This window comes from Podarcis raffonei, chromosome 14 (genome assembly GCF_027172205.1).
Source record: "Podarcis raffonei isolate rPodRaf1 chromosome 14, rPodRaf1.pri, whole genome shotgun sequence".
Lineage (NCBI taxonomy): Eukaryota > Metazoa > Chordata > Lepidosauria > Squamata > Lacertidae > Podarcis > Podarcis raffonei.
Genome location: NC_070615.1, coordinates 44,727,192 through 44,754,799, shown reverse-complemented (window position 1 = coordinate 44,754,799; position 27,608 = coordinate 44,727,192). Strand labels below are relative to the sequence as shown.

Genomic DNA, 27,608 nt, shown 5'->3' with positions numbered 1-27,608 from the left:
TGTGCCCTCCATCTTTCCCAAAATCAGGGTCTTTTCCAGGGAGTCTTCTCTTCTCATGAGGTGGCCAAAGTATTGGAGCCTCAGCTTCAGGATCTGTCCTTCTAGAGAGCACTCAGGGCTGATTTCCTTCAGAATGGAGAGGTTTGATCTTCTTGCAGTCCATGGGACTCTCAAGAGTCTCCTCCAGCACCAGAATTCAAAAGCATCAATTCTTCGGCGATCAGCCTTCTTTATGGCCAATGAGGCTTACTCCCGTGTAACTGTGTTGAAGTGTGTGCAGCCAAGCTGGGCTGGAAGTCATTCGCATCCTGTCGGGTACATGACGCTTTAGAACCGCTCAACTAAAGTCAGCAGTTTTGATCGAGAAAAGTAAAGGCGGGAGAAGGACAGAATTCGGATTATACTGCCCCGATTCCTCCTGCTCTTTTCTTCAATGATCTGGGCCGTTTCCCAAGTCCCGCCCCCCCACGTCATTCAAAACATTCCATTGAGAGGGAGGGAAGGAGGGAGGAATCAAAAGGGAAGAGAAGAGACACAAAACTTTCAACGTTCCAAGAGCCGCATTCCACCGGCGCTGATTGGAGGAGCCCGGCGGAGCCGCGTGACCCGGCAGCCAATGGGAGTCCGCGCAGAGCCTGGTTGTAATGTTTCGGATCGGGCAAACGGGGCGAGCCGGTGCGAGGACTTTGCAGCCTGTTTTTTGATCCGGAGCGGAACCGGAGCAGGAAGGCGGGCGGAGGCTGTTGCTGCCGGCGCGACTCTGCTTAAGTGGAAAAAAAGAGAAAATACAAGGTGAGCCAAGGGCTGGCTGGAGCTTTTGCCCGCAATCGCTTGGACCCCCCCCCCGAAAGAGCAGGCGAAAAGGGAAGTTGAGAGGGGAACAGAAACCTCGCGGGGGGGGGGTCCCTTAAAGATCGAGAGGAAGCCAGCAAAGCTCTCCCCCCCCCCCGCTGCCGCCTTTCACTATGGATCCACTTTCTGAGCCACCCTTGTAGCCTCTGAGAGCTCCCAGCTGTTGTTTTTTAGGGGGGGAGGACCTTTAAAGATAAAAGAAAGAAGCCTCGCTTTCACCCCCTCCCCTCCGCTCCCGCCCTCCGGGGGGGGGTCTTTCCCCACTTCCATTTGTACGCCCCGCTGGACTGAATTACGTACTGGATTCTTATTTTTTTTGCATTTATTTCTCACCATTCCCCCCCCTCCAAGAAACCGAAGGGTGGCGTACGTGATCCCTCCCCCCCCCATATCTATTCCCCACAACAGCCCTGCGAGGTAGGTGAGGCAGAGAGGCAGGTGCTCCCCCCCCCCAAGGTCACAACTCACTGGGAGAGCTTCATGGCCAATGAAGGTTCGGACCTTGAGGAGTCCCACGCTCTAAGCCAGCCTTTCTCAACCTTGAATCCCCAGATGGGTTTTTTGGACTACAGTTTCCATCATGAGCTAGTGAGAGGAGCCAGCAGTCAGGGATGGTGGGAGTTGTAGTCCCAGCAACATCTGGGGACTCCGGGTGGAGAAAGGCTGCTCTAACCACTACCCACACTGCTGTAGAGCTGCTATCTCTGCGGTCATTTCCACTTGGAGAGGATCGGCACACTGCTTTTCCCCATAAGTGTGTAGTTTTGCTTGTGAACGTGGTCTGGATGCAATTGACCTGCTGTATGTGAGATGAAAATTTTCATTTTGAATGATTTCCTTTACTCTTCTCCTCCGGCATCTCATCATCATCATAATAATACTTTATCAATATCCCAGAAATAGCTTTGATCGCTGCATAAATTAAAATAGGGGCTCTTCCCTCCCACCAAAAAAAACCCCCTCCCCAGTTATGTCTAGCAAAAAGTTCTGTACAACTGGGGAGTCTTTACATCGGAGGCATCCATCCACAGATGTCAACAACATCCTCCCCTGAGCATCTTTTGATATTGCATGCTGGGCGTCCTCTGATGAAGTGCAGAGTAGATTTTCGGCCTTGTCTGCCCTGTATGTTTAAAGCAGTATCATTTTAAGCAGCCCTGGCATCCCCCAAAGGATTCTGGGAGTTGTAGTTTGTTATGGGTGCTGGAAGTTGAGAGACTCTTGTTCCCCTCCAAGAGTTTCATAGGAAGAGGAATGGACTGGGAGTTGTAGTTTTGGGAAGGGAACAGGGATCTCCTAACAACCCTCGGCATCCATACCAAACTACAGCTCCCAAGATTATTATTTGGGGGAGACGGACAGCCACAAGTGTTTAAAGTGGTATGATACCACTTTGAATGTATGGAGGCATTAAAGCACGGGTGTCAAACACAAGGCCCGCGGGCCGAATCCGGCCCGCCAGACCTCGTCATGTGGCCCGTGTAGCCGCCGGCGGCCGCCAGCCTTCACCTTTTATTCTCGTTCTTTTTTTTGACACAAGAAAGCCGCCTCTTCAGCGCATGCGCGGCAGCCTACAAGCCAGAGAACGTCTGCCCTCTAGCGGCGCCGGCCGTTCTACACAGGAAACCTCCACTTTACATGCATTCAGGAAACCTCCACTTGTTTTTATATTGAGTGCAACCGGCCCTTTGAGGGTGACCAAACTGCTGATGCGGCCCCCGATGAATTTGAGTTTGACACCCCTGCATTAAAGTAAAAGTGGGCCTCATTTGGGGGGGGCAAGGGACCCATAACCTGTTGGTGGGCTTCTGAACGATAATTATTATAGACTACCCTTTTAAGCGGTAGGGATGCGGGTGGAGCTGTGGGTTAAACCACAGAGCCTAGGACTTGCCGATCAGAAGGTCGGAGGTTCGAATCCCCATGACAGGGTGAGCTCCCGTTGCTCGGTGTCTGCTCCTGCCAACCTAGCAGTTCGAAAGCACGTCAAAGTGCAAGTAGATAAATAGGTACCGCTCCAGAGGGAAGGTAAACGGCATTTCCGTGCGCTGCTCTGGTTTGCCAGAAGCGGCTTAGTCATGCTGGCCACATGACCCGGAAGCTGTACACCGGCTCCCTCGGCCAATAAAGCGAGACGAGCGTCGCAACCCCGGAGTCGTCCGCGACTGGACCTAATGGTCGGGGGTCCCTTTACCTTTACCTACCCTTTTAAGCACCTCACAGGGATTGAAGCTGGCAGCTTTACAAGAAAATGCAAACCCCCCTCACAGTGCAAAACTGCCCCACACTGCTGGAGGCCTCTAAATATCACTTTTGAGGATAGCAAGCGAGACAGATTCTGCGCTCTGTTTGCAGACTTCCACTGGGAGAACAGAATGCTTGGCCTGAGGGCCGCTGGTCTGATCCAGAATTCAGTCTCTTCTTATGTTCTTAATGCCATTGTAAAATTGCAAATTGGTTTCATAGAACTGTAGATGCGCTCTATGTGGGGCTACCTTTGAAGGAGACCCGGAAACTGCAATTAATCCAGTATGCGGCAGCTAGACTGGTGACTGGGAGTGGCCGCCAAGACCACATAACACCGGTCCTGAAAGATCTTCATTGGCTCCCAGGACGTTTCAAAGCACAATTCAAAGTGTTGGTGCTGACCTTTAAAGCTCTAAACGGCCTTGGTCGAGTATACCTGAAGGAGCGTCTCCACCCCCATCGTTCTACCCAGACACTGGGGTCCAGCGCCGAGGGCCTTCTGGCGGTTCCCTCACTGCGAGAAGCCAAGTTACAGGGAACCAGGCAGAGGGCCTTCTCAGTAGTGGCACCCACCCTGTGGAACGCCCTCCCATCAGATGTCAAGGAAATAAACAACTACAGTGGTACCTCGGGTTAAGAACTTAATTCATTCTGAAGGTCCGTTCTGAACTTGAAACTGTTCTTAACCTGAGGTACTACTTTAGCTAATGGGGCCTCCCGCTGCCGCCACGCAATTTCTGTTCTCATCCTGAAGCAAAGTTCTTAACCCGAGGTACTAATTCTGGGTTTAGCAGAGTCTGTAACCTGAAGCGTCTGTAATCTGAAGCGTCTGTAACCTGAGGTACCACTGTATTTTACTTTTAAAAGACAATTGAAGGCGGCCCTGTTTAGGGAAGTTTTTAATGTCTGATGCTGTATTGTTTTTAATATTCGGTTGGAAGCCGCCCAGAGTGGCTGGGGAAACCCAGCCAGATGGGCGGGGTATAAATAAATTATTATTATTATTATTATTATTATTATTATTATTATTATTATTATTAGTTGGAGGGGACTTCTGGGGTCCTCTAGTCCAACCCGCTGCAATACAGGAATCTCCATTAAAGCATCCATGGCAGACAGCCATCCAGCCTCTGCTTAAAAACCTCCAAGAAAGGAGAGTTCACAACCTCCCAGGGGAGACCGTTCCGCTGTCGAACAGCTCTTGCTGCCAGAAAGTCCTTCCTGATGTTTAGTCAAAATCTTCTTTTTTGTAATTTGGGTCCTGCTCTCCAGAGCAGGAGAAAACAAGCTTGCTCCATCTTCTTCTTTATTTTCTTAAATTTTATTTATTTCAAATTTTATAAGCAATACAAATAGAAAGAAATCAAACAAATAATACCAAAATAAAGAAGAAAGAGAAGAAGAAGAAGAAAGAAAAGAAGAAGAAAGAAGGCAAACAATATTATTTTTTCTTATTGCTTGCTCCATCTTCTGCCTGACAGCCTATTAGATATTGGAAGATGGTTCTCATCTCTCCTCTCAGTCTCCTCTTGTCCCAGCTAAACATACCCAACTCTCTCAACTGTTCCTCATATGGTTTGCTTTCCAGACCCTTGATCATCTTGGTCACTGTCCTCTTAACACCTTCCAGCTTGTCTATATCCTTCTTAAAATGTGGCACCCAGAACTGGACATAGTATTTTTGTTGTTGTTTAGTTGTTTAGTCGTGTCCGACTCTTCGTGACCCCATGGACCAGAGCACACCAGGCACTCCTGTCTTCCACTGCCTCCCACAGTTTGGTCAGACTCATGTTTGTAGCTTCGAGAACACTGTCCAACCATCTCGTCCTCCGTCATCCCCTTCTCCTTGTGCCCTCAATCTTTCCCAACATCAGGGTCTTTTCCAGGGAGTCTTCTCTTCTCATGAGGTGGCCAGAATATTGGCGCCTCAGCTTCAGGATCTGTCCTTCCAGTGAGCACTCAGGGCTGATTTCCTTCAGAATGGAGAGGTTTGTTCTTCTTGCAGTCCATGGGACTCTCAAGAGTCTCCTCCAGCACCATCATTCAAAAGCACCAATAATAATTCAAAGGCAGAATAGAGCGGTACTATTACTTCCCTTGATCTGCATGCTATACTTCTGTTGATGCAACCTAGAACAGTATTAGCTTTTTTTGGTGCTGCATCGCACTGTTGACTCATGTTGAGCTTGTGGTTTGCTAAAACACCTAGATCAGGCATCCCCAACCTGCGGCCCTCCAGATGTTTTGGCCTACAACTCCCATGATCCCTAGCTAGCAGGACCAGTGGTCAGGGATGATGGGAATTGTAGTCCAAAACATCTGGAGGGCCGCAGGATGGGGATGCCTGACCTAGATCTTGTTCACATGTACTACTGGCAGCTGGTTCTTGCTGCCTAAGTGTGGAACCTCACATTTGTCCCTGTTGAAATGCATTTTGCTCGTTTGGGCCCAGTTTGAAATTCAGAACAGAGGAGAATGGACTCTGGAACAGCGAGGTCCATTTTAAACTGGCGACGGTTCCTGACACAGAGTCCTTCACCTGCTGCAGCTGTATGCTGTTATTTTCATCTGCTTAACTGAAGGAAGTATAGGCCATCCTATTAAATTAAGAAAATTCTGAGCAATTTACACACTAACAAGGACATGGGTAGGCAAACTGGATCCGGCCCAATCGCCTTCTAAATCCAGCCCGTAGATGGTCCAGGAATCAGCATGTTTCTACATGAGTAGAATGTGTCCTTTTATTTAAAATACATATCTGGGTTATTTGTGGGGCATAGGAATGTGTTCATTTTTTTCCTCTTCAAAATATAGTCCGGCCCCCCACAAGTTCTGAGGGACAGTGGACCGGCCCCCTGCTGAAAAGGTTTGCTGACCCCTGAACTAGGAATATACAGGTAGAAACAAATAACAGACTTTTAAAAATGTTGGGGTGGGATTTGCTGTTCCGATGACGTCCGTCGCCAGTTTCCCCCAACTACGACTCGGACCAGACCCATGGAATTTAATGAGCCTAAGTTGATTATGTTCATTAGCTGCAATGGGTCTACAGTGAGTAGGGCTAGCATTGGCTCAAATCCTGAACGTCCCTGCAACTGTTGCGTAGGGCGCTTTTGAAAAGCACTCCGCAAATATTTTAAAAGTAATTGGTTTGGAGAGGAAGTTGGTTTGGAGAAGTCCGAGAATTGCTTAGTGGGATGTAGAAAGCAAGCTGACATTCCTTCTCTCCCTGCACCTTCTGACTTGCGGTCTCCACCCACCAAAACTTCCAGTTCCTCTGTGACTCAGGCTTTGTTTTGTAATGTTTATGACCAGCTGTTCTACTTAAAGGAAGGAAGCTCCTCCTGTCCGTCTGTGTCTGAGTCTTTTTACGTTGGTGTCAATAGCAGAAGTTACTTGGTGTTTGTTGTGGGTCAATTGCCATTTTTCTTTGGAACGTTTTGTCACATTCGCACCATACAGAGGTAGCTTGGTTCTCAAACGCCTTGGTGCTCAAACAACTTGGAACCCAAACACTGCAAACCCAGAAGTAAGTGTTCTAGTTTGTGAACTCTTTTCGGAAGCCAAACATGCTCTGTTTTGAGTGTTACTCTTCCAGTTTGAGTGCCACACTTCCATTTTGAGTATTACACTGAGGTCTGTCTGTTTTTGCTATTTATTTTTATTTTTGTGGCTTTTTTGTTTATTTATGTGACTGGGGGGAACCCAGTTCAGCTATTGATAGATAGATTGATTGATTGTGTGACTGCAGTACATTGTTTATTGCTTTCATTTTATGGTCTCGTTAGATAGTAAAATCCATGTTAAATTGCTGTTTTAGGGATTGTTTTTAAAAGTCTGGAACAGATTAATCCAGTTTGCATTACTTTCTATGGGAAAGTGTGCCTTGGTTTTTCAAACGGACTTCCAGAACGGATTAAGTTTGAGAACCAAGGTACCACTGTACATTTAAAGCAGGTGGAGTATAAATTTACAAAATAAATGCATTTGTAGAGAATTGTCCTGTTCCCACCAAGGGTTTTCGCCACTGCTGTGCCCCATTACCTTTGCAACAACCCTGCGAGGTGGTCCAGGCTGCGTAGGGATTTGCAGCAGGGCCTTAATGCGCAGACTGTAAGCTTCCGCCACCTGGATTATCACATTATCCTTCCATGCAATTGGAGAGAGCCAAGCCTCTGTCAACTAAATTGCAAAGGGAGCTCGTAATTGGATTTGGGAGCGTCCACGGCTCTCCTTTGGAAGACTCTTGCCAGCACTGCTGGATTGGCGTTGCTTGAGTTGTGCCCTTCGCACGCTCTCCGTGGTCATTCTGCGTGTCTGTGGCAGCCACATGTTCTCACTTTCTATTTTTAACCTATGGTGTTTATTTTAAGTGTTGTTGGGGGGGGGGGAATTATTTTTAGAAATATCCAAGACATCCTTTAATCTTCATTAAAGATTAAATGTTTATTAAATGTTTATTAAATAAAGATTAAATGTTTATTGGATGGATTTCCCCCCTAAATTGATTTTTGAATTCTTAATTTATTGTTATTCATGTTTTATACTGTATTCTATGCTGTTTTTTGTTGCATCAATTAAGTGTTTTAAATTTGTTGTTAGCCGCCCTGAGCCCGGTTTTCTGAACCGGGAAAGGTGGGGTATAAATAATAAAATTATTATTATTCTTATTAATCTTGCAATGCAGCGACTTTGGGCAAGGGGGGCATATTGTTACTGTGTTTGTTATTGTGGTATGCGTTCAGCATTTTTATGCTGCGATCCTCAGAATATAAATTTAGTAAATAACATGAACATATAGGTAAGGTTAAATGGCCAAAAATGAATTTTTTGTGTGTGTGCTTTTTATTAGTTTTCTTACTGAACAAACACATGCAATAAATTGACAAAAATAGCAAAATAATAACAACAGAAAAAACATAGATGCATCCATAAATCCCTTCAGCCTTTCTCAACCTGCGGGGTCCCCAGATGTTGCTGAACTACAACTCCCATCACCCCTAGCTAGCAAGGCCAGAGCTCAGGGATGATGGGAGTTGTAGTCCAACAACATCTGGGGACCCCACAGGTTGAGAACCACTGCAAGTTAAATGGCCAGAAATGAATTTAGTTTAGTGGCTTTTTCCTCCCACTCTGAAGTTTATTCGGAAATAACATAGCTATACAGGGGTAGCTCAGTCGGTGGAGCATTTGACTTTTAATCTCAGGATCACGGGTTCAAGCCCCAGGTTGGGCAAAAGATTCCTGCATTGCGGTGGGTTGGAATGGATGACCCTCAGAGGTCCCTTCCAATGCTACTCTTCTGTGATTTTATAGCAACAGAGGAAGCTGCTTTATATAGAGGCAGATCATTGGTCTATCAGATTGGTGTCAGACCGATGTCTCTCCCAGCTCAACTTTGAGATGTCGGGGATTTGAACCCAGAGGCTTTGGCATGAAAGGCACATTCTCTGCCCCTGAGCTACGGACCTCCCCCAAGAAGTCTCATACAGTTCTGTAGGTCTTGCTCCTTTTGGGATTGCTGTGTAAAGCTCTGCAATGATTATCTACATGCATAAATAAAGAAAATAATAATAATAATAATAATAATAATAATAATAATAATAATAATAATTTTTTATTTATACCCCGCCCTTCCCGGTTCAAAAACCGGGCTCAGGGCAGCTAACGACAAATTTAAAACATTTACCGTATTTTTCCCTCTATTACACGCAGATTTTTTCTCCTAAAAAGTAAGGGAAACTGTCTGTGCGTGTTATTGAGCGAATGTGTGGTCCCTGGAGCTGACAAGCGCGAGTGAAGGCATAAATCAGGCAAATATCAAATCGTCAGGAGAAGGGAGGAAAGGAGGAAGTTGCTGCTTTCCTGCATTCTGCCTCAGGGTCTTACTGCCCACCCGCTTCTGTTTCCTTACTGTGTTTGCTCAAACGGAACAAAGAGCAGAGAAAACCCCTCCCCTCCAGGCAATTCCTTTCCGTGCGTCTGGGACTCGAAGGCAACATGCAGGTTGGGGGGGGGGGAGAGAGAGAGCTGGCTGGCTTGTGTGGGGGGGGACTTTTGCCTTCCTTTCCTCCCTCCGGTAAAACCCCTCTCCTGCATTCTTAGCCAGCTGCTTCTCTGCACACCCCTCTCCTTGTCGCTTCTATGTTTTTCCTTCCCTCCCTACTTAAAACGTGGTTCCAATCACGGATCCACATGGATCCTCAGGATCTTTGCATTGAGTCACCCCAAATTCACCATCAGATCACATAGCAATGATCTGATGCAAAAACAGGGCTGCAATGGTGCAAAAACATGGTTACAAAGCACGGATCCACATGGATCCTCAGGATCTTTGCATTGGGTCACCCCAAATTCACCATCAGATCACATAGCATGTCCATGGCTACAGCCTGCACCAAAAAAATCACGCACCCACTGTTGCCTGGGGCTGCAATGGTGCAAAAACGTGGTTACAAAGCATGGATCCACATGGATCCTCAGGATCTTTGCATTGGGCTACCCCAAACTCACCGTCAAATCACATGTCTGTGGCCGCAGCATGAAGCACAAAAATGATACATCCACTGTTTCATTCAGAATTTTTTTTTCTTGTTTTCCTCCTCTAAAAACTATGTGCGTGTTATGGTCAGGTGCGTGTTATCGAGCGAAAAATACGGTAATTGTAAAAGCAGCATAAAATACAGTATAAAAACATGAATAACAATAAAATTCAAAATTCAGAAATCAATTTAGGGGAAATAAGCATTAGATAATTCCCAGGCCCAGCATCTTTCGTTTATGCCAGCAACTGGGCATTGCATGAAGATTTGGTCAACTATAGAAAAGTCTTTGGGTAGGGGGAAAAATTCTCATTCCTGTCTTCTACCCCTGCACCCCACATTGTAGGAAACGATGCTAGAGAGCCTCTACGATGAACGACGCTGAAAGGAAACAGTTTGGCTCAGTGGAAGAAGAAAGGAACCACTGGAAGGAGCTGGCTGCGAAATACAAGCAGTGGTAAAGCATTCAGATGTCCTTCTGTGATATGGGCAAGGTGGGGGGCTTTGGAACCCTGAAATACTCACTTCTGTGCCATTGCTGAAATTGTAAGCCCCTCAGGGCAGGGACCAGTTTCCTTTTTATCGCCTGATTCCCTGACTACAGCAGCTTAGGCCCCATCTGCATTCTACATTTATTATACCGCTTTAAGCGGTCATGGCTTCCCGTGTAGAATTTTGGGAACTGTAGTTTGCTCATGGTGCAAAGAGTTGCTAGGAGAACCCCTCTTTCTCCTCATAGTGCTACAGTTCCCGGAATGCTTAGCGATCAATCCCTCTTTTCCAGGCCAATGGCTGGAACCAAACTGAACTTGGCCTGTCTGTATGTCAGGAACCCAGAGGGGAAGTGAACCCTTTAAATTTGAAATTAGCAACTTCTCGCGCCCCCCCCCCCAGTGGAAATAAAGACACATGACACAATTAAAGTTAATGGGCTAAAACAGGCCACAACTTTATTGGTTACAGGTGATGAGCGGTATTGGCTTAGGCATTGGTCCTAACCAACTATATCCGGCTTCAGCCTGTCTGCTGGAAGTCCGGGAAGATTAACCACCAGTAGGGGGAGTCCTGCTGATGAACATCAACTAGGAACTCCCCCCGGTCACCGATAGGGGGCGTGCCTTAGGCCCTCACCTCCTTAGGCTTCAGACAGGGCCACGCCCCCCGGAATCCTTTATCGGACTGCCCTTCAATATGTGGGGCAGGCGATGGCGCTTCCTCCCCTCTTCCATCTACAGAACTATACCAATGCCTAACCGCCAATACCCAGAAAGTTGTGACGATTTGCTACGAGATAGGTGAAAACCAAGTGGCTGGAGCCAATTTGCCAAGTGGGAAAATTCCTACCAGGCCCCTCAACGGCGACCAACCAAGGTCCACAGCAAGGTCAAAGAAGGAAAACCTTATAGGGCGGGAGGGTGGGGAAAACAGGAACAGATGGCAGGCGGGAAAGAGGGAGATCCCCGGCCACACCTGCATTTAAATCAGGCAGGCCATGCCCCCCAAGCCAGCCGATTGGCTGGCCAGGAGGTGACGCAGCCAGGGATTCCCCCAATCGCACAGGGGCTGGGCCGTGACGCCTGCAATCCCACCTCCTCTGCAGGGCGGAAGTGGCTTTGCGGAATATGTAGCGGCAAGGAGGGCGCTGACTCTGAGCCTGGCTTTGTCCCCACCCCAGCGCAGAGAACGCCCAGGAGGAGCTTCGCGAGTTTCAGGAAGGGAGCCGCGAGTATGAGGCTGAACTCGAGGCGCAGCTGCAGCAGGTGGAGTCGCGGAACAAAGACCTCCTCTCGGAGAACAGCAGGCTGAGGATGGAGATTGAGTTGGTCAAGGTGAGGCATCAGAGCCTGGTGTCTGGTGGGCAGAAACAACAAGGGTGTGTGTGTGTGGATTCCTGCCTTCCTGCTGACGTCCTCATGGCGTCAGATTTCGTTCTATAGTGGGGAGCATGATGCTGATCTAGCCAGACCTTCAGTCTTGAGTTGTGTTAGCTCAGTTGGTTAGCGCATGATGCTGATAGTGCCAAGGCTGCAGGTTCGATCCTACCTTGGAGCACATCTATGCTTCCAGGTGTCACAAGAAAGCTGCAGAGATAGCGCAGGATAGTGCACACCCCGGAAATGATCTCTTCCGGCTTCTGCCTTCTGGAAGAAGGTACAGGGTTATAAAGACTAGGACTGGCCGTCTGAGAAACAGTTTCTACCCAAATGCCATTTTGGTTTCAAACGCAGTGTAAGGTAGTCTCTATGGGAGTATATTGTATTTAATTATGGGGTATCAGAGTTTCTAGGGGGATAACCAGGCTGGGATAGCAGGCCTCTTGGTTTTTGAATGTCTGATGTAGATTTTTTCAATTTTGTTGTTCTGTATTGGACAATGACAATAAAGATGATCGTATCGTATTGATTCCTACACGGGGCAGCTGCATATTCCTGCACTGCAGGGAGTGATGGTCCTCAGGGTCCCTTTCAACTCTAGATTTCCATGAGTCTATGATCCTGCAAAGGGACACGGGTGGCGCTGTGGGTTAAACCACAGAGCCTAGGCCTTGCCGATCAGAAGGTCGGCGGTTCGAATCCCCACAACGGGGTGAGCTCCCGTTGCTCGGTCCCTGCTCCTGCCAACCTAGCAGTTCAAAAGCACCTCAAAGTCCAAGTAGATAAATAGGTACCGCTCCGGCGGGAAGGTAAACGGCGTTTCCATGCACTGCTCTGGTTCGCCAGAAGCGGCTTAGTCATGCTGGCCACATGACCCGGAAGTTGTACGCTGGCTCCCTCGGCCAATAAAGCGAGATGAGCGCCGCAACCCCAGAGTCGGCCACAACTGGACCTAATGGTCAGGGGTCCCTTTACCTTTAGTGAATGCAGATATTTTTTAGGGGGTCTGAGCTCTTTGTGGGGATCGGAGTGTGAGTTTGGTCCTGCCAGGTCCCTGACCCTCCTGCTTTGGGGCGACCTGCTATAAAAAGAGACAGACATTACAGCGTAGGGGTTAGAGTGTTGGACTAGGACCCAGGAGAGACCAGGGTTCATATTCTCTCTTAGCCTCAGGCCAGTCGCTGCCTCTCGCCTGACCTACTGCGCTGGGTTGCTCTTTGGGTAAATCCTGCACATCCCCTTGAAATCCTCAGTGAAAAACAGAGGGGCAGGAATGCAATAAATAAACGAAAGCCCAGGGTGGGGTGGGGCTGAATGGATGTGGTTTATCCCCGCCTTGCCCCAAGGCCTTTTGGCAGAAATGCTTTTCTGCAGGAGGCAAATCTCTCCTGACAATTGGCTCATTCATCCATCCGAGCCAAAGAACAGCATCATCGCCCAGGAAGGGAAAGGACAGAGGGGCTATTGATGCTCCGACCAGCTGGTGGCCGGTTCCAGCTGGGTGGTGGCAGAGCAGGCCAGGTGCCGGGTGCGAATCCCGTGTTCAAGGGTCGGCCTTCTCCAGCAACGGGCTCCGAGGACGCCAGCCAGAATCTGGGTAGCCACCCGAGAGCTTGCCAGGCCACCCAAGTGTGTGTCTTTCTCAGGACTGACCGCAGAGTTTGCAGCAAGAGGAGTATGGGGCAAAGGAGCATTTTTCCTGCAGAAATCCCCATGTCATCACGGAGGGACTCGCTGTTGGGCAAGGCCAAGCCAGCCCTCCAAAAACTGCATCAGTGGGGCCCAAAACAGAGAGCCTTCCCCGCTTTGTTTTTTTCTGTGTTCTGAGGGTTTTGGGGGTTTTTGACTTGGAAGAGACTGTAAATTCATTTTTGGTGATAAAATTAATTTGCCCGTTGCTCATTACCTTCCATTTCTTACTGGTACAGTGGTACCTCGGGTTAAGTACTTAATTCGTTCCGGAGGTCCGTTCTTAACCTGAAACTGTTCTTAACCTGAAGCACCACTTTAGCTAATGGGGCCTCCTGCTGCTGCCGCACTGCCGGAGCATGATTTCTGTTCTTAACCTGAAGCACTATTTCTGGGTTAGCAGAGTCTGTAACCTGAATCATATGTAAACTGAAGTGTATGTAACCCGAGGTACCACTGTATTGCAAAAGGTGTTGCATTTGGCTCAATCTAAAAAGCACAATGGGTTGAAAATGCTGTCAACATTAAGATAACTTAAACAGTGTAAATAAGTTTTGGTGGATGTAATAATGGAACTCCAAATGGTTCAGTTTTGTAAAATACAGTGGTACCTCAGTTTATGAACTTAATCCGCTCCGGAAGTCCGTTCTTAAACCGAAACCATTCTTAAACCAAGGTGCGCTTTTCCTAGTGAGGCCTTCCGCCACCGGTGCCCTTTCACCCTTCAGATTCCATTCTTAGACCGAGGTAAAGTTCGCAAACCAAGACACTACTTCGGCTTTTGCGGAGTTCATAAACCAAGTTGTTCGTAAACAGGACTGTTCTTAAACCGAGGTACCACTGTATGCAAGGATTTGTGATATGTAAAATGAACCATGGAATGAGAAGAAGGGAAGTCATTGATGTATAAAGGAGTTCTTCCAATTGTAAAACAGAAAATGCAATAAAAAACTATCTATGAAATTCCCTCTGCATTTTCCTGCAGAGGACTTTCTGGGAGCTAGCAAGGGCCGCGCTGGAGGCCAGGTTCCCGCAGTGCTCTTACATTTGCTAAAGCTAAGCAGGGTCCGGCATGGTTTTAGATTGGAAGGGGGACCCACGCTTTGAGATTCCTGCATTGCGGGGGGTTGGGCTAGATGGCCCTCGGGCACCTCCCAACTGTGCCAATTCTGTGATTCTGCAATTAGGAGAAGATCACGACCCAGCACTCCGAAGGCTACCAGCAGGTCTCCACCCTGGAGGAAGAGCTTGCCCAGACGAGGGCTGTCAAAGATCAGCTTCAGAAATACATCCGGGAGCTGGAGCAAGCCAACGACGATCTGGAAAGAGCCAAGAGGTACTGACCCAAAATGGGGCTCCCTTGTGGTGGATGGTGAAGCCCAGCCCCCCCCCGGGGGGGGTTGGACAGGACCTTTCTTAGCCCGGGGGCCGCATTCCCTTGTCGGGGACTTTCTGGGGGCCGGGTGCGAGGTGGTTCAAAGCGAAAGCTGGCAGCTTGCCGGCTTGGAATTTGAACCCAAGTCTACTCAGCCTGACCTCGGTTCCTTTATTAGGTTGCCGAGTTTGCCCGTTCTAGAGCAGTCTTTCTCCTTCTCTGCAGAGCCACAATAATGTCTCTGGAAGACTTTGAGCAGCGCATGAACCAGGCCATTGAACGCAATGCCTTCTTAGAGAGTGAACTGGACGAGAAGGAAAACCTCTTGGAATCGGTGCAGCGGCTGAAAGATGAAGCCAGAGGTTAGGAAAGGGCTGGGTGGTTGTTCGCCTCCTCTTTTTTTTCCTTTTCTTTTTAAATGAAATTTATTTGGTTTTTCAGATTGACGTTTTGCAATCATGTATCCAACATACAACATAAAAACTAGATTGCAAGGAATCTCCTGAAGTTCCCTCCTCTGCTTTGTGGGTCCTAACTGTTAATCATTTCCTCCTGCATCTTTTATAATACAGTGGTACCTCAGGTTACAGACGCTTCAGGTCACAGACTCCACTAACCCAGAAATAGTACCTCGGGTTAAGAACTTTGCTTCAGGATGAGAACAGAAATCGTGCTCCGGCGGCGCGGCAGCAGCAGGAGGCCCCATTAGCTAAAGTGGTGCTTCAGGTTAAGAACAGTTTCGGGTTAAGAACAGACCTCCGGAACGAATTAAGTACTTAACCCGAGGTACCACTGTAATATTCACCCTTAAGCTACAAGTGATATTCCAACCCTACTAACAATTTTAACTGTTTACAATGGTCCTTAGGGTAAGTTTCCCCCAACCCTCTCCTTGGCTTAAGGCACAAAAAATTCATCGCAAACCTCTTTCTCCCGAGTCGCACCATTGGTCTGTCCAGCTGAGGGTTGCCTGCACTGACTCGCAACCCTCTCTCCCGGGTTCCAGACAGAGAGTCTCTTCCCAGCCCTGCTGGGAGTTGAACCCGCTGCCTGCAAAGCAGACTCTGCCTGCACTTCCATTTTTATCCCACCTTTTCGTGCTGCCAAGGAGCACAAGGGGGCGGCCGTCAGTCTCCCCCACCCCCCCACCCCGTCCCTGTTCCATCATCGCAACAACCCTGTGAGGCAGGTTAGGCTGAGAGACACTGGCGGCCCAAGGTCACACGGCGACCTGCGCAGCTGAACGGGGATTCGAACCCAGGTCCTAGTCCAACACTCGAACCCTTTGCTGGCTCTCCTTTGCGCTTTGGGAGGGAAGAGGCTCCTAGGGAACCCCTTTCCACCCTAGAGGGATGGATCCCTCAAAAAGAACTGCCTTTGCTGATCATTTCCCCCCTTACAAGAGAGAAAAGCCTTCAGGTGCAACCATGACATTTGTGATTTAGGGGTGTCCCCCTTTTTTAACCTAACTGTGCCAAACAAATGGGAAGAGAACAGCGGCTATCGCTGTCCGTCATGCCCCTCTCTCTCCCCTTCCAGATTTACGCCAAGAGCTGGCCGTGCAGCAGAAGGAAAAACCCCGGGCCTCCATAGAAGATTCGCTGGAAGTAGATCGGATGGACACAGCCGTCCAGGCCACTTCCTCTGTGCCTTCCACCCCTGTAGGCCATCGGGGGCTCAGCACTGGAATGAGCACCCCAGGAACACCCAGGAGAGGTATGTCTTATTTTTATTATTTAATTTATATACCCAGTTTTAAGACGTAACTCCCTTTTCAGCCATCTAATATCAGGGCCGAGTTGTGCAACAGCTCCCCCTTGTGGGCACCTGAAGCAGCAGCTGCACAGTGCGCTTCAGTATACTTTAATGTGGCCCAATTAACTCTACAGTCGTACCTTGGAAGTTGAATGGAATCCGTTCCAGAAGTCCGTTCGACTTCCAAAACGTTCGGAAACCAAAGCTCAGCTTCCGATTGGCGGCATTCTGAATGTTGGCGGTGGGGAGTAAAACCCTTCTCCCACCGCAAGTCTTCAGGACAGGTCCGGGAACAGAGGAGAAGGTGCACAGCGCTTCTCCTCTGTTCCCGGGGCTTGCGGTGAGAGGAGGGTTTTTCCTCCCCACCGCCAACATTCAGAACAGCATTCTGAATGTTGGCAGTGGGGAGGAAAACCCTCCTTCCACCGCAAGTCTTCAGGACAGGTCCGGGAACAGAGGGGAAGGTGCGCTGCGCTTCTCCTCTGTCCCCGGACCTGTTCTGAAGGCTGGCGGTCCACCGCCAGCCTTCAGAACAGCCTTCCGAAGGCTGGCGCAGGGAGGAGGTCTCTCCGCCCCACCGTCAGCCTTCGGAACAGCCTTCCGAAGGCTGGCGGGGGGAGGAGGTCTGTCCGCCCCACCGTCAGCCTTCGGAACAGCCTTCCGAAGGCTGGCGGGGGGAGGAGGTCTGTCCGCCCCACCGCCAGCCTTCGGAGCAGCCTTCCGAAGGCTGGCGGAGGGAGGAGGTCTCTCCGCCCCACCGCCAGCCTTCGGAACAGCCTTCCGAAGGCTGGCGGGGGGAGGAGGTCTCTCCGCCCCACCGCCAGCCTTCGGAAGAGGTCCGGGGACAGTGGGGAAGACGCGCTGCGCTTCCCCGCTGTCCCCGGAGATTTCCCTATGGGCTTTCATCTTGCGAAGGAAGCCCATAGGGAAATTCGTCTGGCGAAGCACCTCGAAAAACGGAAAACTCTTTCTTCTTGCGAGTTTTCCGTCTTGCGAGGCATTCGTCTTGCGAGGTACCACTGTATTAGTAACGGATATGACCTCCACTATTTTTAAGCAGCATTTGAACACGGTTTGGCATGGAGTCTACTAGTTTTGAACAGTCACTGTTGATTTTCGGATCCCTGTACCACACTTGAATCAGCGCCTGAATGATCTTCTCCATAGTCGTACAGTCTACAGCACGGAAACGACTTTTGCATATATCCCACAAATTCTCAATGGGATTTACGTCCGGGGAAATCCCTGGCCAATCAAGTACCTGTATTTGCTGCTCTGTCGTGAATTTCTTCACCACTTTCGCTGTGTGACAGGGGGCTAGGTCCTGTTGCAATATCCCAGTACCATCAGGATACCTCTTTTCCAGCTCTGGAATAACTCTCTTTCGTAGAACCTCAATATATTGTGGCGAGCGCATCATTCGTTCTAGTGGCTGCAGGCTTCCAACACGATAATGATCAACTGACTTTCCATGTTTCTTTTGAGTACAGGATTGCTATGTTTCAATTAATTTGCACAAGGGTGTAGCGTTGATGGCTAGTCACTTGCTGAGTCAGCTTATGTTCCAAGGGTGCAGAATTTCTGCCTGGCGCTATTTGTACTATTTGTGTGAATGAAGATATCCTTTCCTAAAGGTCTTGAGGACAGCTACAGCGCAACTCCGCTTACACCAGCTGCCCGAATATCCGTGCTAAACATTGTGGGAGATCTGCTCCGGAAAGTTGGGGTGAGTACTTGGGGCCTGTTTGCCCTGGCCCCGTTTGGAATACAGGGCCTAGTGAAAAGTGTAGGATGAAGGACATTTTAAGAAATCAACTCGGCCCTTCCAAGATCACTGTGTAATTAATTTTGGCAATTATACCCCACCTTTTAAGCCCTCCAGGGAGCTCAAGGTAGCACACTTCTTTTTCTTCCTTGTCTCTATAGCCCTGGTCAGCAACTAGATTTGAATCAACAGCTTTTTTTGCAATAATAATAATAATAACAACAACAATAAGAAGAATAATAAGAATAATTTATTATTTATACCCCGCCCATCCCCAGCCACTCTGGGCAGCTCCCAACAGAATATTAAAATAACCTAAACATTAAAAGCTTCCCTGAACAGGGCTGCCTTCAGATGTCTTCTGAAAGTCTGGTAGTTGTTTTTCTCTTTGACATCTGGTGGGAGGGTGTTCCACAGGGCGGGTGCCACTACCGAGAAGGCCCTCTGCCTGGTTCCCTGTAACATGGCTTCACACAGTGAGGGAACTGCCAGAAGGCCCTCAGAGATGGACCTCAGTGTCTGGGCAGAACAATGGGGGTGGAGACACTCTTTCGGGTATACTGGACTGAGGCCGTTTAGGGCTTTAAAGGTCAGCACCAACACTTTGAATTGTGCTTTGAAACATACTGGGAGCCAGTGTAGGTCTTTCAGGACCGGTGTTATATGGTCTTGGCGGCCACCCCCCAGTCACCAGTCTAGCTGCCGCATTCTGGATTACAGTGGTACCTCGGGTTACATATGCTTCAGGTTACAGACGCTTCAGGTTACAGACTCCGCTAACCCAGAAATAGTACCTCGGGTTAAGAACTTTGCTTCAGGATGAGAACAGAAATCGTGCTCTAGCGGCGCGGCAGCAGCAGGAGGCCCCATTAGCTAAAGTGGTGCTTCAGATTAAGAACAGTTTCAGGTTAAGAACAGACCTCCGGAATGAATTAAGTACTTAACCTGAGGTACCACTGTAGTTGTAGTTTCCGGGTCACCTTAAAAAATGAGAACGTTGCTGGGACCACCACAGGTCTGTTTTGTGGGCCGAAAGCTGGCAGATCCCCTCCCCCGGTGTGAGATTCCAATGTACTCACCTTCCATGTACCCCCCCCCCAAAAAAAACAACAACTCCAGTGTGCTCAGATAGCTCAGTCAAGGGTCGAGGGTCCGAGCCCCACTTTGGGCAAAAGATTCCTTCATTGTCAGGGGTTGGAGTCGATGACGCTTAGAGTCCCTTCCAACTCTGCAGTTCTCTGAAAACTGATTTGCTCACGAGCCATTCAGACCTGTAACCCTGTTTCCCCACCTGACCTGGTCCATGCCAGATAACGCATATGCTCTCTGCCTCCCCCCCCCTTCCTTGGGCTTCCGGACTGAAACTAACTTTGCCTTTGCTTCTAGGCCCTGGAATCCAAGCTGGCTTCGTGTCAGAACTTGGTGTACGACCGGACTCCGTACCGAAGCCCCGCGCCCCCCCAGGTCCACATGGTACATGATAGGCGGCTGAGTGGCCCCTACGGACCCCCGGGGTGAGTGTTTGCTTTCACGTCTTCAGAGAGTCTTAAGTCAGGGCTTGACGGGGGGTGGCGGGTTCGAGAGAGATGGTCAACGTGATTTGTCCGGTTGTGGCATCGAGGTTACAGGGAAATGACCGAGAGCTCGATGAGCTGGGAGGGGAAGACCTTGGGAGGTTCAAGACAGGCAGAAGGAAGTCCTCTGTGCAGCGTGGTGTTTAGCTGTGGAACTCCCTGCCACAGGAGCTATCAACCTAGATGGTTTGAGAAGAGGATTAGACAGATTAATGGCAGGAAGGCTGTCAGTTACTACTGGGCACAGAGACTGTGCTATACATCTGTTGCTGGAAGCATCGGTGCTCCTGAATATCAGTTGCTAGAAGCCACAGGAACAGGAGAGAGCTCCTGCATTCAAATCCTGCTTGCCTGTATCCCATAAACTTCTGGTTGGCCACTGTGAGAGCAGCATGTCGGGACTAGATGGGTGGGATCCAATAGGCTCTTTTTAAGTTCCTAGGGTTTAGCAGAGCATCTATTGTGTTCACGAGTGGAGCCTGGCACCCATTAGGGACCAGTAAGGTGGCAGGCAGGGACGCCCTGGTCTCCCAGTTCTCCCAGTACACGGCAACCACACTGGTGCTCACGCAGGGGAGAGAGAAAAGGGAAGGCTGTGTTTTCAGCCAGTCTGCACATAGGCTATCGAAAGCCCTTTTAAATGTGTTGTGGAGGGGAGAATTAATTGGGTTGCTTTTATTTTTATTCTGTCTTTTGTCTTTTGTATATTGTCATTTTATGTTGTGAACTGCACTGCCCTGAGATTTACAGGTATAGGGTACAGAATACAAAATTTAATAATAATAATAATAATAATAATATGCTGTGGAAGTGCAGAATATGGTAGCTGATGAGATAAATCTGTACCTTGGAGGTGTGTTCGCCCTGGCAACTTATTCCTGGAATTACCTCTACAGAGGGGTGTGGGTCATCTGGTGTTTGAGCTTTAGCCAGCAATAGTTTAGTATTTTAACTTGCTTTTGGATGAGCTGTGGTTTACAGCTGTGGCCCCCTTGGCTCAGGTGGGGAGGGGAATATACCGTGCAGAGGATTCTGGGACAGGTTGCCTCTTCTCTGCAGCTGGAATTTGGAATCTTGCCTTTGCATAATTTTCACTCTTCCCGGTGCAAGCCTTGGGCCTGAATCTGTCCAGCAGAATCTGTCCGTCCAGGTGATACAGGCTGAGAGTTGCTTGTTTTGCTCGCTTGCTCATTATGTCAGCGGAAGAGAAGGCAGTGTTATGTCACTGGGCTGGGCCCGTTTTTAAATGTTTTGGCACGTTACATAACCTAAATTGCCCAAGCTTCCTCTCCAGTTCGGCTGAAATCTCCAACACATCTACTTGCCTGAATACTTGGTGGCACTGTGGGTTAAACCACAGAGCCTAGGACTTGTCGATCAGAAGGTCGGCGGTTCGAATGCCCGCAACAGGGTGAGCTCCCGTTGCTCGGTCCCTGCTCCTGCCAACCTAGCAGTTCGAAAGCACCTCAAAGTGCAAGTAGATAAATAGGAACCTCTCCGGCAGGAAGGTAAACGGCGTTTCCATGAGCTGCTCTGGTTCACCAGAAGCGGTTTAGTCATGCTGGCCACATGACCTGGAAGCTGTACGCCGGCTCCCTCGGCCAATAAAGCGAGATGAGCGCCGCAACCCCAGAGTCGGCCACGACTGGACCTAACGGTCAGGGGTCCCTTTACCTTTACCTAGGCAAGGGGGTCAGATGACAACGACGCCTTTGAGGTCATCTCCTGGTGCCCATAACACATTTGGGGCCCCTTCCTCTTTGGCCACAGGGTGGCAAGCTTGTGAGGCCCCCTTTTCTGCCTTGGAAAGGACATAGAGCCGAAGGAGGGAGTTTGAAGAGAGACGCTCTTTCCCACTTCCTTTTTCAGCTCTATGTCCTTGTCGAGGTTCAGTTTGCTTCTCCCGGATTCAACTTTCCCCCAGATTCCTTGGGAAATCCAAGTGTGTGTGTTTTTCTCTTTCTGATTCTTGGGGAAAGGAGAGAGGAAAATGATCCAAGACAGCCCACAGCACTTGCCCAAAAATCCAAATGTGCCCATAGATCTAAAAGGGTTGGTGGTGACCCCTGACCTGGCCAATTCCAACATTTAACATTGGACATTTAATATTAGCTAATTGGAGCCTCCATGTTATGATGCGGTCTACCTGCAAAAGAGCAAACCTGTTGGCACACACAGCAGAGGTTCCTTCAGGTTCTGCCTGGTGGTGGTTGGAAATGCTAGATTAGATGGGACCTCCAATGAAGCTGAGCCTTTCCCAGGCTCTGTCCCCCTCCAAATATTTGGTGGACGACACTTCCCATCATCGCTGACCACTGGCCACGTGGGCTGCCGTTACTGGGAGTTGGAAGTCCAAAATATCTGGAGGGCCACAGGTTGGGAAGAGTTGCTGGGCTGCTTTAGTATTCTGTGTGTTTGTGAAGCAAGGCTGAAACCCCTTCCTGCTTGATCAGTCACTATTGCCATCAAAACAATGAGGACTACCAGCTTGTCTGTTGGAACCTAATATTTCCTCCTACCCTTCACAAATTCTGGTGCTTCCTTACTGTGTTTTTCCCGGCTGCCATAAGTCATAACCCCTCTTGCATTTGTATGCTTACTGCCTTTTCCTTCCCTCCACCCCACTCCTGTTTCAACAGGATGGTTAAGAGGCTGGATCTAGGGACGCGGCCATCAAATCTAGCAAGGCCAATGGGCCTTCCTCCGCAAGGAGTAGTTCAGATGCTTCTCTGAGGAACCGCCAGCCCAGAGTGCCCTCCTCCTGTGTGGTGGAAACTTTGGTTTCTTTTCCTGTGTTTCATGGGAATACTAACACTCGCTTTTGGCCACTCACTTGAGATAGGAGACTTGGAGAAATGCCGTTGTACCCAGAGACCATTAACTGCATCTTGTTCCACCAGACTGGGGCTCGTCCCCACCCCACAAGCCTGGCGGTTTCTGTGATGCAGGAGATCCACACACAGAAGACTTACTTGGAAGATCCATCACAAAGACCTGCGTTGAGGCCCTGGCTGGGATGAATGACACCAGGCCCAGAACGTTGGATGGAGCCACGTCCCATTGCACCGATGGAAAGCTGAACTGAACTCCTTCAAGCTAGCACATAATGCTGTGTCTTCTGCTAGAAGATGATGGATGGTATCCGTGTCGCATCAGAGCCAATCTTCCACCGGAACGCAGCGTTGCTGGGCCATAAATCTTAATAACAAATCTGAAGGAAAACGGCTGCTTAGGAGAAGATTTCTGAAGGGGGCAAGGTTCCCTTCCTTTTTGTCTGCCCATACTTGGTCCTGAAGTAATGTGAGGCTGTGCTTAGCTGGGAGAGCCCCACCAGGAACCATTTTCCTTGCCTAGAGGATTTTAAGCTTGGTTTGGCAGCCGAGCCATCTCAGCTCGTCAAACGCCTTTTGTTAAGTGCTTTCTGCAATTGGAGCAAAGTCACACCACCTCTTACTTTGCCAGTGGTGGTTGGGGACGGTGGTATTTTTAAAAAACACACCCGCACACAGCCCTTAAAGCCAGCTGCACGTTTGGAAGAGGAAATAAGAGGTCCTGCATTTTTAGGGGGGAAACGTGCTTAAGAATTTGAAATCTCATCCATTGATGTTGCATCGTTGTTTATAAAGTTTTGGAATTCAAGGTCTCGATTGTGTTTGTAAAGAAGCAGTGTTTGCATTGCATGGAATCTTGGGGGGGGGGGACATTGTTGGGTTAAAATTTCCCATTAGTCTTTTGTCCACTAGCTGAACTCGTTGACAGATGTGCAACCCACATCTTTTCAGGAGCCTTGGGATTTGGGGCTGTGGAGAGAAATCTCAGATTCTACCCTTGAAATATGCAGTATTGTTGACTGCAGAATTTAAACATGTTGGAAAGTCCTTTGGGTGATGGGAACTGGCTGCATGAGGAGATAGTGTTTTATGCCACTGGTGGGGTAAAAATTTAACAACTTACTGTTCCTTTTCATTTTGCCCCCCTGTGTGTTCCCAGCCCTCCCCTGCTATGGCATTCCACCACCGGTTAGAGTCTCTTTAATCTTCTGGAAACTTTCTTTTGGAAACAGTTATTTTTGTTCTTTTGAAGGAGATGGAGTACACATTTTACAGTTTAGTGTTCAGTTGGCAACACTGCACTGTCAGAAGCTCACCCGAAAAACACCAGTCAGAATTCGAATCCATGTTGGGAGCACGCTTGCCCCATGAGGATTCCTGTGACTGTTTTAAAACAGAGCAAATCTCTCGTCCTCTTTGCAGGCAGCTTAAAAGTTTCCTGCCTAAAGCTGGGAAACGCTGCTTAGTACCTAATACTGTTCCCTCTGCTCACATCAGCCCAACAAAACTCGAGAGCAGCCCCAGTGATTTTATAAACCTTTATTAGTGTGTATTTAAGCACAAAATCCATCTAGAACAATAACAGTTGATTTAGTACTCTTCATTTCCCCCCCCCCAAAAAAAAGTGATGAAGAAAGGCACTTTGATCTTGTGAACTGGCTGGAGGGAGTTGGAAGAGGGGGGGTGCGCAATCTGGGTGGGGGGAACAGTACCTGAAACTTTACCAAGGAGAAGAAAGGGACAGGTAGCGAGATTAGGGAAGAGGCCAGTGCCCAATAGATTTTTGCCTTGCTGTTGTTCTATAATAAAAGGGGGGTGTTTTTGGTCGCCCCGCCCTGTTGCGTTAGTCCCTCGGTGAAGTACATTCGCTCTGGAATGATGCCCGGCAGCGGGCAAAAAGAACAGCGATTCTGCAACAGCTAGGAGGGTTGGTGTGTACATTGGAGTAAAAGGCAGCTGTGCTCTCATCAAGGCCTCAAGGGAGGTGTCAGTATGTCTTTTGGAATCAATAAAGCAGCATACAGTGCTACAATTACCCCTCTTTTATACCCCCCCTGTTTTCTTTTTTGGTGCAGAGTTAAAATCAGCAAGCGTGTCTTTTAAAACAATTTTTTAAAAAAATCATTATTATTCACTGGCTTTTGTTCCGTTGAAATCCCCATCCCGGGCGTCCGCTTCATCTTCCGACCCTTCAGCGTTTTCGATCACACGACGGCCGCCGCCACCACCCCCAGATCGGCGCGAGGGGCCGAAGGAGGATGGCTCGTTCCCACGCCTGCGGTTAAAGGAATGCAAAAAGGGAGGAAGAAATGGGAATCTAGCAGCTCGTTGAACTTTTCCACCACCCCTGGCCCTTAGAAGCAGGGAAAGGTTGAAGGTATAAGCCAGGGGTTGCCAACCTGGTGCCCGTGCGCGAACAAGATGTCTGGAAGATTGCCCTCCCTCTCCCTGTCCCCCGTAATGATGCTTGAAAGCAGAAGTCTGTGATGGTGTGTTTCCCCCCAGTTTGCAAATGCACCCCCAAAGGTTGGCAACCCCTGCTTTTAGCAGGCTGTTGTTTGCAAGGCAGCTCTACCCACTAGGTCAATCTGCTTCCTGGTGGGGGGGTGGGGGGTTAGTTTGCTGGCTGCGAACAGGGTTAAAAAGCATCGTTCTTGGATCAGGTGTGGGGCTACGTGCTCAGCTTTTATTCTGACATAGAGGGGTGGGGTGCAGCTACAAGTGATTCAGGTTGTTATAAAAGACCATGAGGACAATCAACTTTCTGCTTGGAGTGATGATGCCAGAGGACTAGGCGAAGCTGAGAATGGGGTGCGGTGGGGGCTGAAGGCAACACTATACCTTCCTTTTCTGATGGCAGACCACCTCTGACTCCAGAATTTTTTTCTAACCTTCCTCAGTTTCGAAACAAAGCTGCCCCCCCAAACATCTCTTGGGGGTTTTTAAGCAGTGGTTGGATGGCCATTTGTCATGGATGCTTTAGTTAAGATTCCTGCATTGCAAGGGGTTGGAAGGGACCCCCCCCTCCAATTCTGCCATCTTGCAGCAGACAGTTCCATAAATCCATTATGCGTTACGTGAATCTACCGCAAGCCAGTTTAATTCCGATGACCCACGCTGTTCTAGCACTGCTCTTTTATCTGCTTTCTCCCAGATATTCCTCATTCTTTAAAACCTCCACTGAGTCACCCCTTTGTCAACCTCCCCCCACTGCAAAAAAAACCCCTACAGAACCCCAAATGTTACATAGCCTGTTCTTAGGTTGGGGCAAGTTTTCAAATGCCATGAGCATTTCAGTTACATTTTGTCCCAGCCTTGCAATATATAGAGGGAGGGTAGTATGGGTGTGAATGAATGGTTATGTCCACACCCCTGTGCCTACCAGGAAGAGGAAGAGGACAGGGACCAGAATCTGTGTAGCAACAGCTAAGCAAAGCACGATTGGTTTCCTTGCAAAAAGAGAACCTACAAATATTACAGAATGCAAGTGGTTTTCCCAGGCTGTCCGTCAACGATTGGCAGTAGAAGGAGCTCAACACACCTGAGCAAGTTCCAGAATTGAGCACATCAATACTGCTAAGGTGGTCCCTAGCTGTGGTTGCGGGTGTGCATATCCCTAGCTCAGTGCTTCTCCGTTTTCCGTGCAGAAAGGGTGCAGGTGACACACAAGTCAGTGGCAAGTTTCTAGCCTTTAAGGCAGGACAGTGCATTTTGTTTTGGTGCCAAGTGAATGCACACGATGGTCAGTTAACAGTACTGCACCCCGAAGTTCTCAGGTAGTTCCTACAGAAAAGCAGCCCAGAGGATGCTCAGGCATTGTGATACATGTCTATGCCTGGAACGCAGTGTGCCATTCTGCTTACACCCGGCAGATGGCTGGTGCTTGTGGTTTTGCAAAGGCAGCGAGCATTCAACAGAATCGTCCGAGAGAGGAGAAAGTAGGGAAGGAAGGCTATGCCAAACTCTTAGCGTTTTGTGAAACAGAGCACAGATTTGCAGATGTTCACAAAAGAAGGGAGGGAGGCGACAAAGCAAAAATCTGTAATATTTGTCTCTTTTGCTACAAGACATTGACATCTAGATATCCAAGCCTTCAGAGTTTGCAGAAATCTCACATGGGTTTTATTCGGGACAAAAAGAAAAGAGGGTGGGGGACTGGGATTTGATTTGATTTGATTTTTTTTTTTTTACAAAACACAAGGGGACTGCAAAGATGAAGGCATGGTACCTGCTCAGTCACTGCGAAGGTTCTGGGTTCCCTCTGAAAGAGAGAAGGTATCCCAAGCAGTTAGCTAAAGGAGACACTCAACATCTGTTTGCAGGAAGGGTTATTTCCAAGTCATTTATTGGTTTTTGTTATTAAAAAAAACCACTCTGTTCATGCTCTGCCGGAACATCAGTCGGGAGCCTCTGGTCCACAGGCCTAATTAGCCTGATTAGGAATCCTAGTTTGGGCCACCCCTACCCATCCCACGTCATATGAAGTCGTGTGAGGGTCACATGAAGAGACAGGTGCAAAGGAGCAAGCAGGGGTCTTACAAGGCACTCCCAATTTGTCCTGGGAAGCGGAGTTTCTATACAGGGCCATTTAAATAGGAATTTGCTCCTGTGTGGAGCTGATCCCTGCTGATATGGAGCCCAGCCGATCAGTGCTAACCTCGAGCCCCACTAAGAGCAGCTGAGATCTTCCTTTGCACCAAGGCTTGAGCTCAAGCAATGCTACTATGGAGAAGAAGTTCACCTGGAGTCAAGATGTTTGGCAAGGGTCACACAGCCACATTAAAGTGACTTAATGGAGAGCTTAGGAATCTAGCCTGCTGCCTGGAAAAGGTTTCTCCATCCCAATGCTAGATGGTAAAACTTTCTGTGTGTTTTGTGTGCTACTCTCTTAATTGCAGGAGGGGGGTGGAAGGATCTGCCCATTTTGGTTCTCCCACTTTCTCATTTTTCTCCCATCTTAAACTCGGTGCTGCACATTTTGCAGCAATTTCCATTTTATTAAAAAAAAACACCTCGTGAAAACTCATCAGCATTCAAGCACAAATTTCTCCTAATAAACACATTTTAAATATGAAATTTTGACAAGCCGTCTCCCTTAATATAA

General features: G+C 48.7%; 2 protein-coding genes across 8 annotated transcripts in view; one reads left to right on the top strand and one right to left on the bottom strand.

Moving 5' to 3' along the window:
- Nucleotides 1-704: 704 nt before the first annotated feature.
- Nucleotides 705-23,312, top strand: NDE1 (nudE neurodevelopment protein 1). Of its 3 annotated transcripts, none has more exons than XM_053363993.1 (9): nucleotides 705-792; nucleotides 9,988-10,098; nucleotides 11,317-11,470; nucleotides 14,392-14,540; nucleotides 14,805-14,941; nucleotides 16,119-16,295; nucleotides 17,969-18,060; nucleotides 19,486-19,613; nucleotides 22,313-23,312. In XM_053363993.1, the coding sequence occupies exons 2-9, from the start codon at nucleotides 10,013-10,015 to the stop codon at nucleotides 22,404-22,406; spliced, it is 1,017 nt and encodes a 338-aa protein (XP_053219968.1). In that variant the 5' UTR covers nucleotides 705-792; nucleotides 9,988-10,012; the 3' UTR covers nucleotides 22,407-23,312. The 3 variants fall into 3 exon arrangements, with proteins under 3 accessions (XP_053219968.1, XP_053219970.1, XP_053219969.1); XM_053363995.1 differs by having other exon boundaries at nucleotides 708-792; nucleotides 22,574-23,312; XM_053363994.1 differs by lacking the exon at nucleotides 705-792 and adding an exon at nucleotides 6,500-6,628.
- Nucleotides 23,313-24,028: 716 nt separating this feature from the next.
- MYH11 (myosin heavy chain 11) overlaps nucleotides 24,029-27,608 on the bottom strand; it is a 95,200-nt gene continuing 91,620 nt past the window's right edge. For 4 of the 5 annotated variants that reach the window (XM_053363989.1, XM_053363988.1, XM_053363991.1 and 1 more), the window contains one exon: nucleotides 24,029-24,779. In XM_053363989.1, coding sequence (XP_053219964.1) covers nucleotides 24,632-24,779 — 148 coding nt within the window. In that variant the 3' untranslated portion in view covers nucleotides 24,029-24,631. Of the gene's footprint in view, nucleotides 24,780-26,732; nucleotides 26,766-27,608 lie in introns of all 5 variants that reach the window. The other variant, XM_053363992.1, reaches the window with a different exon arrangement.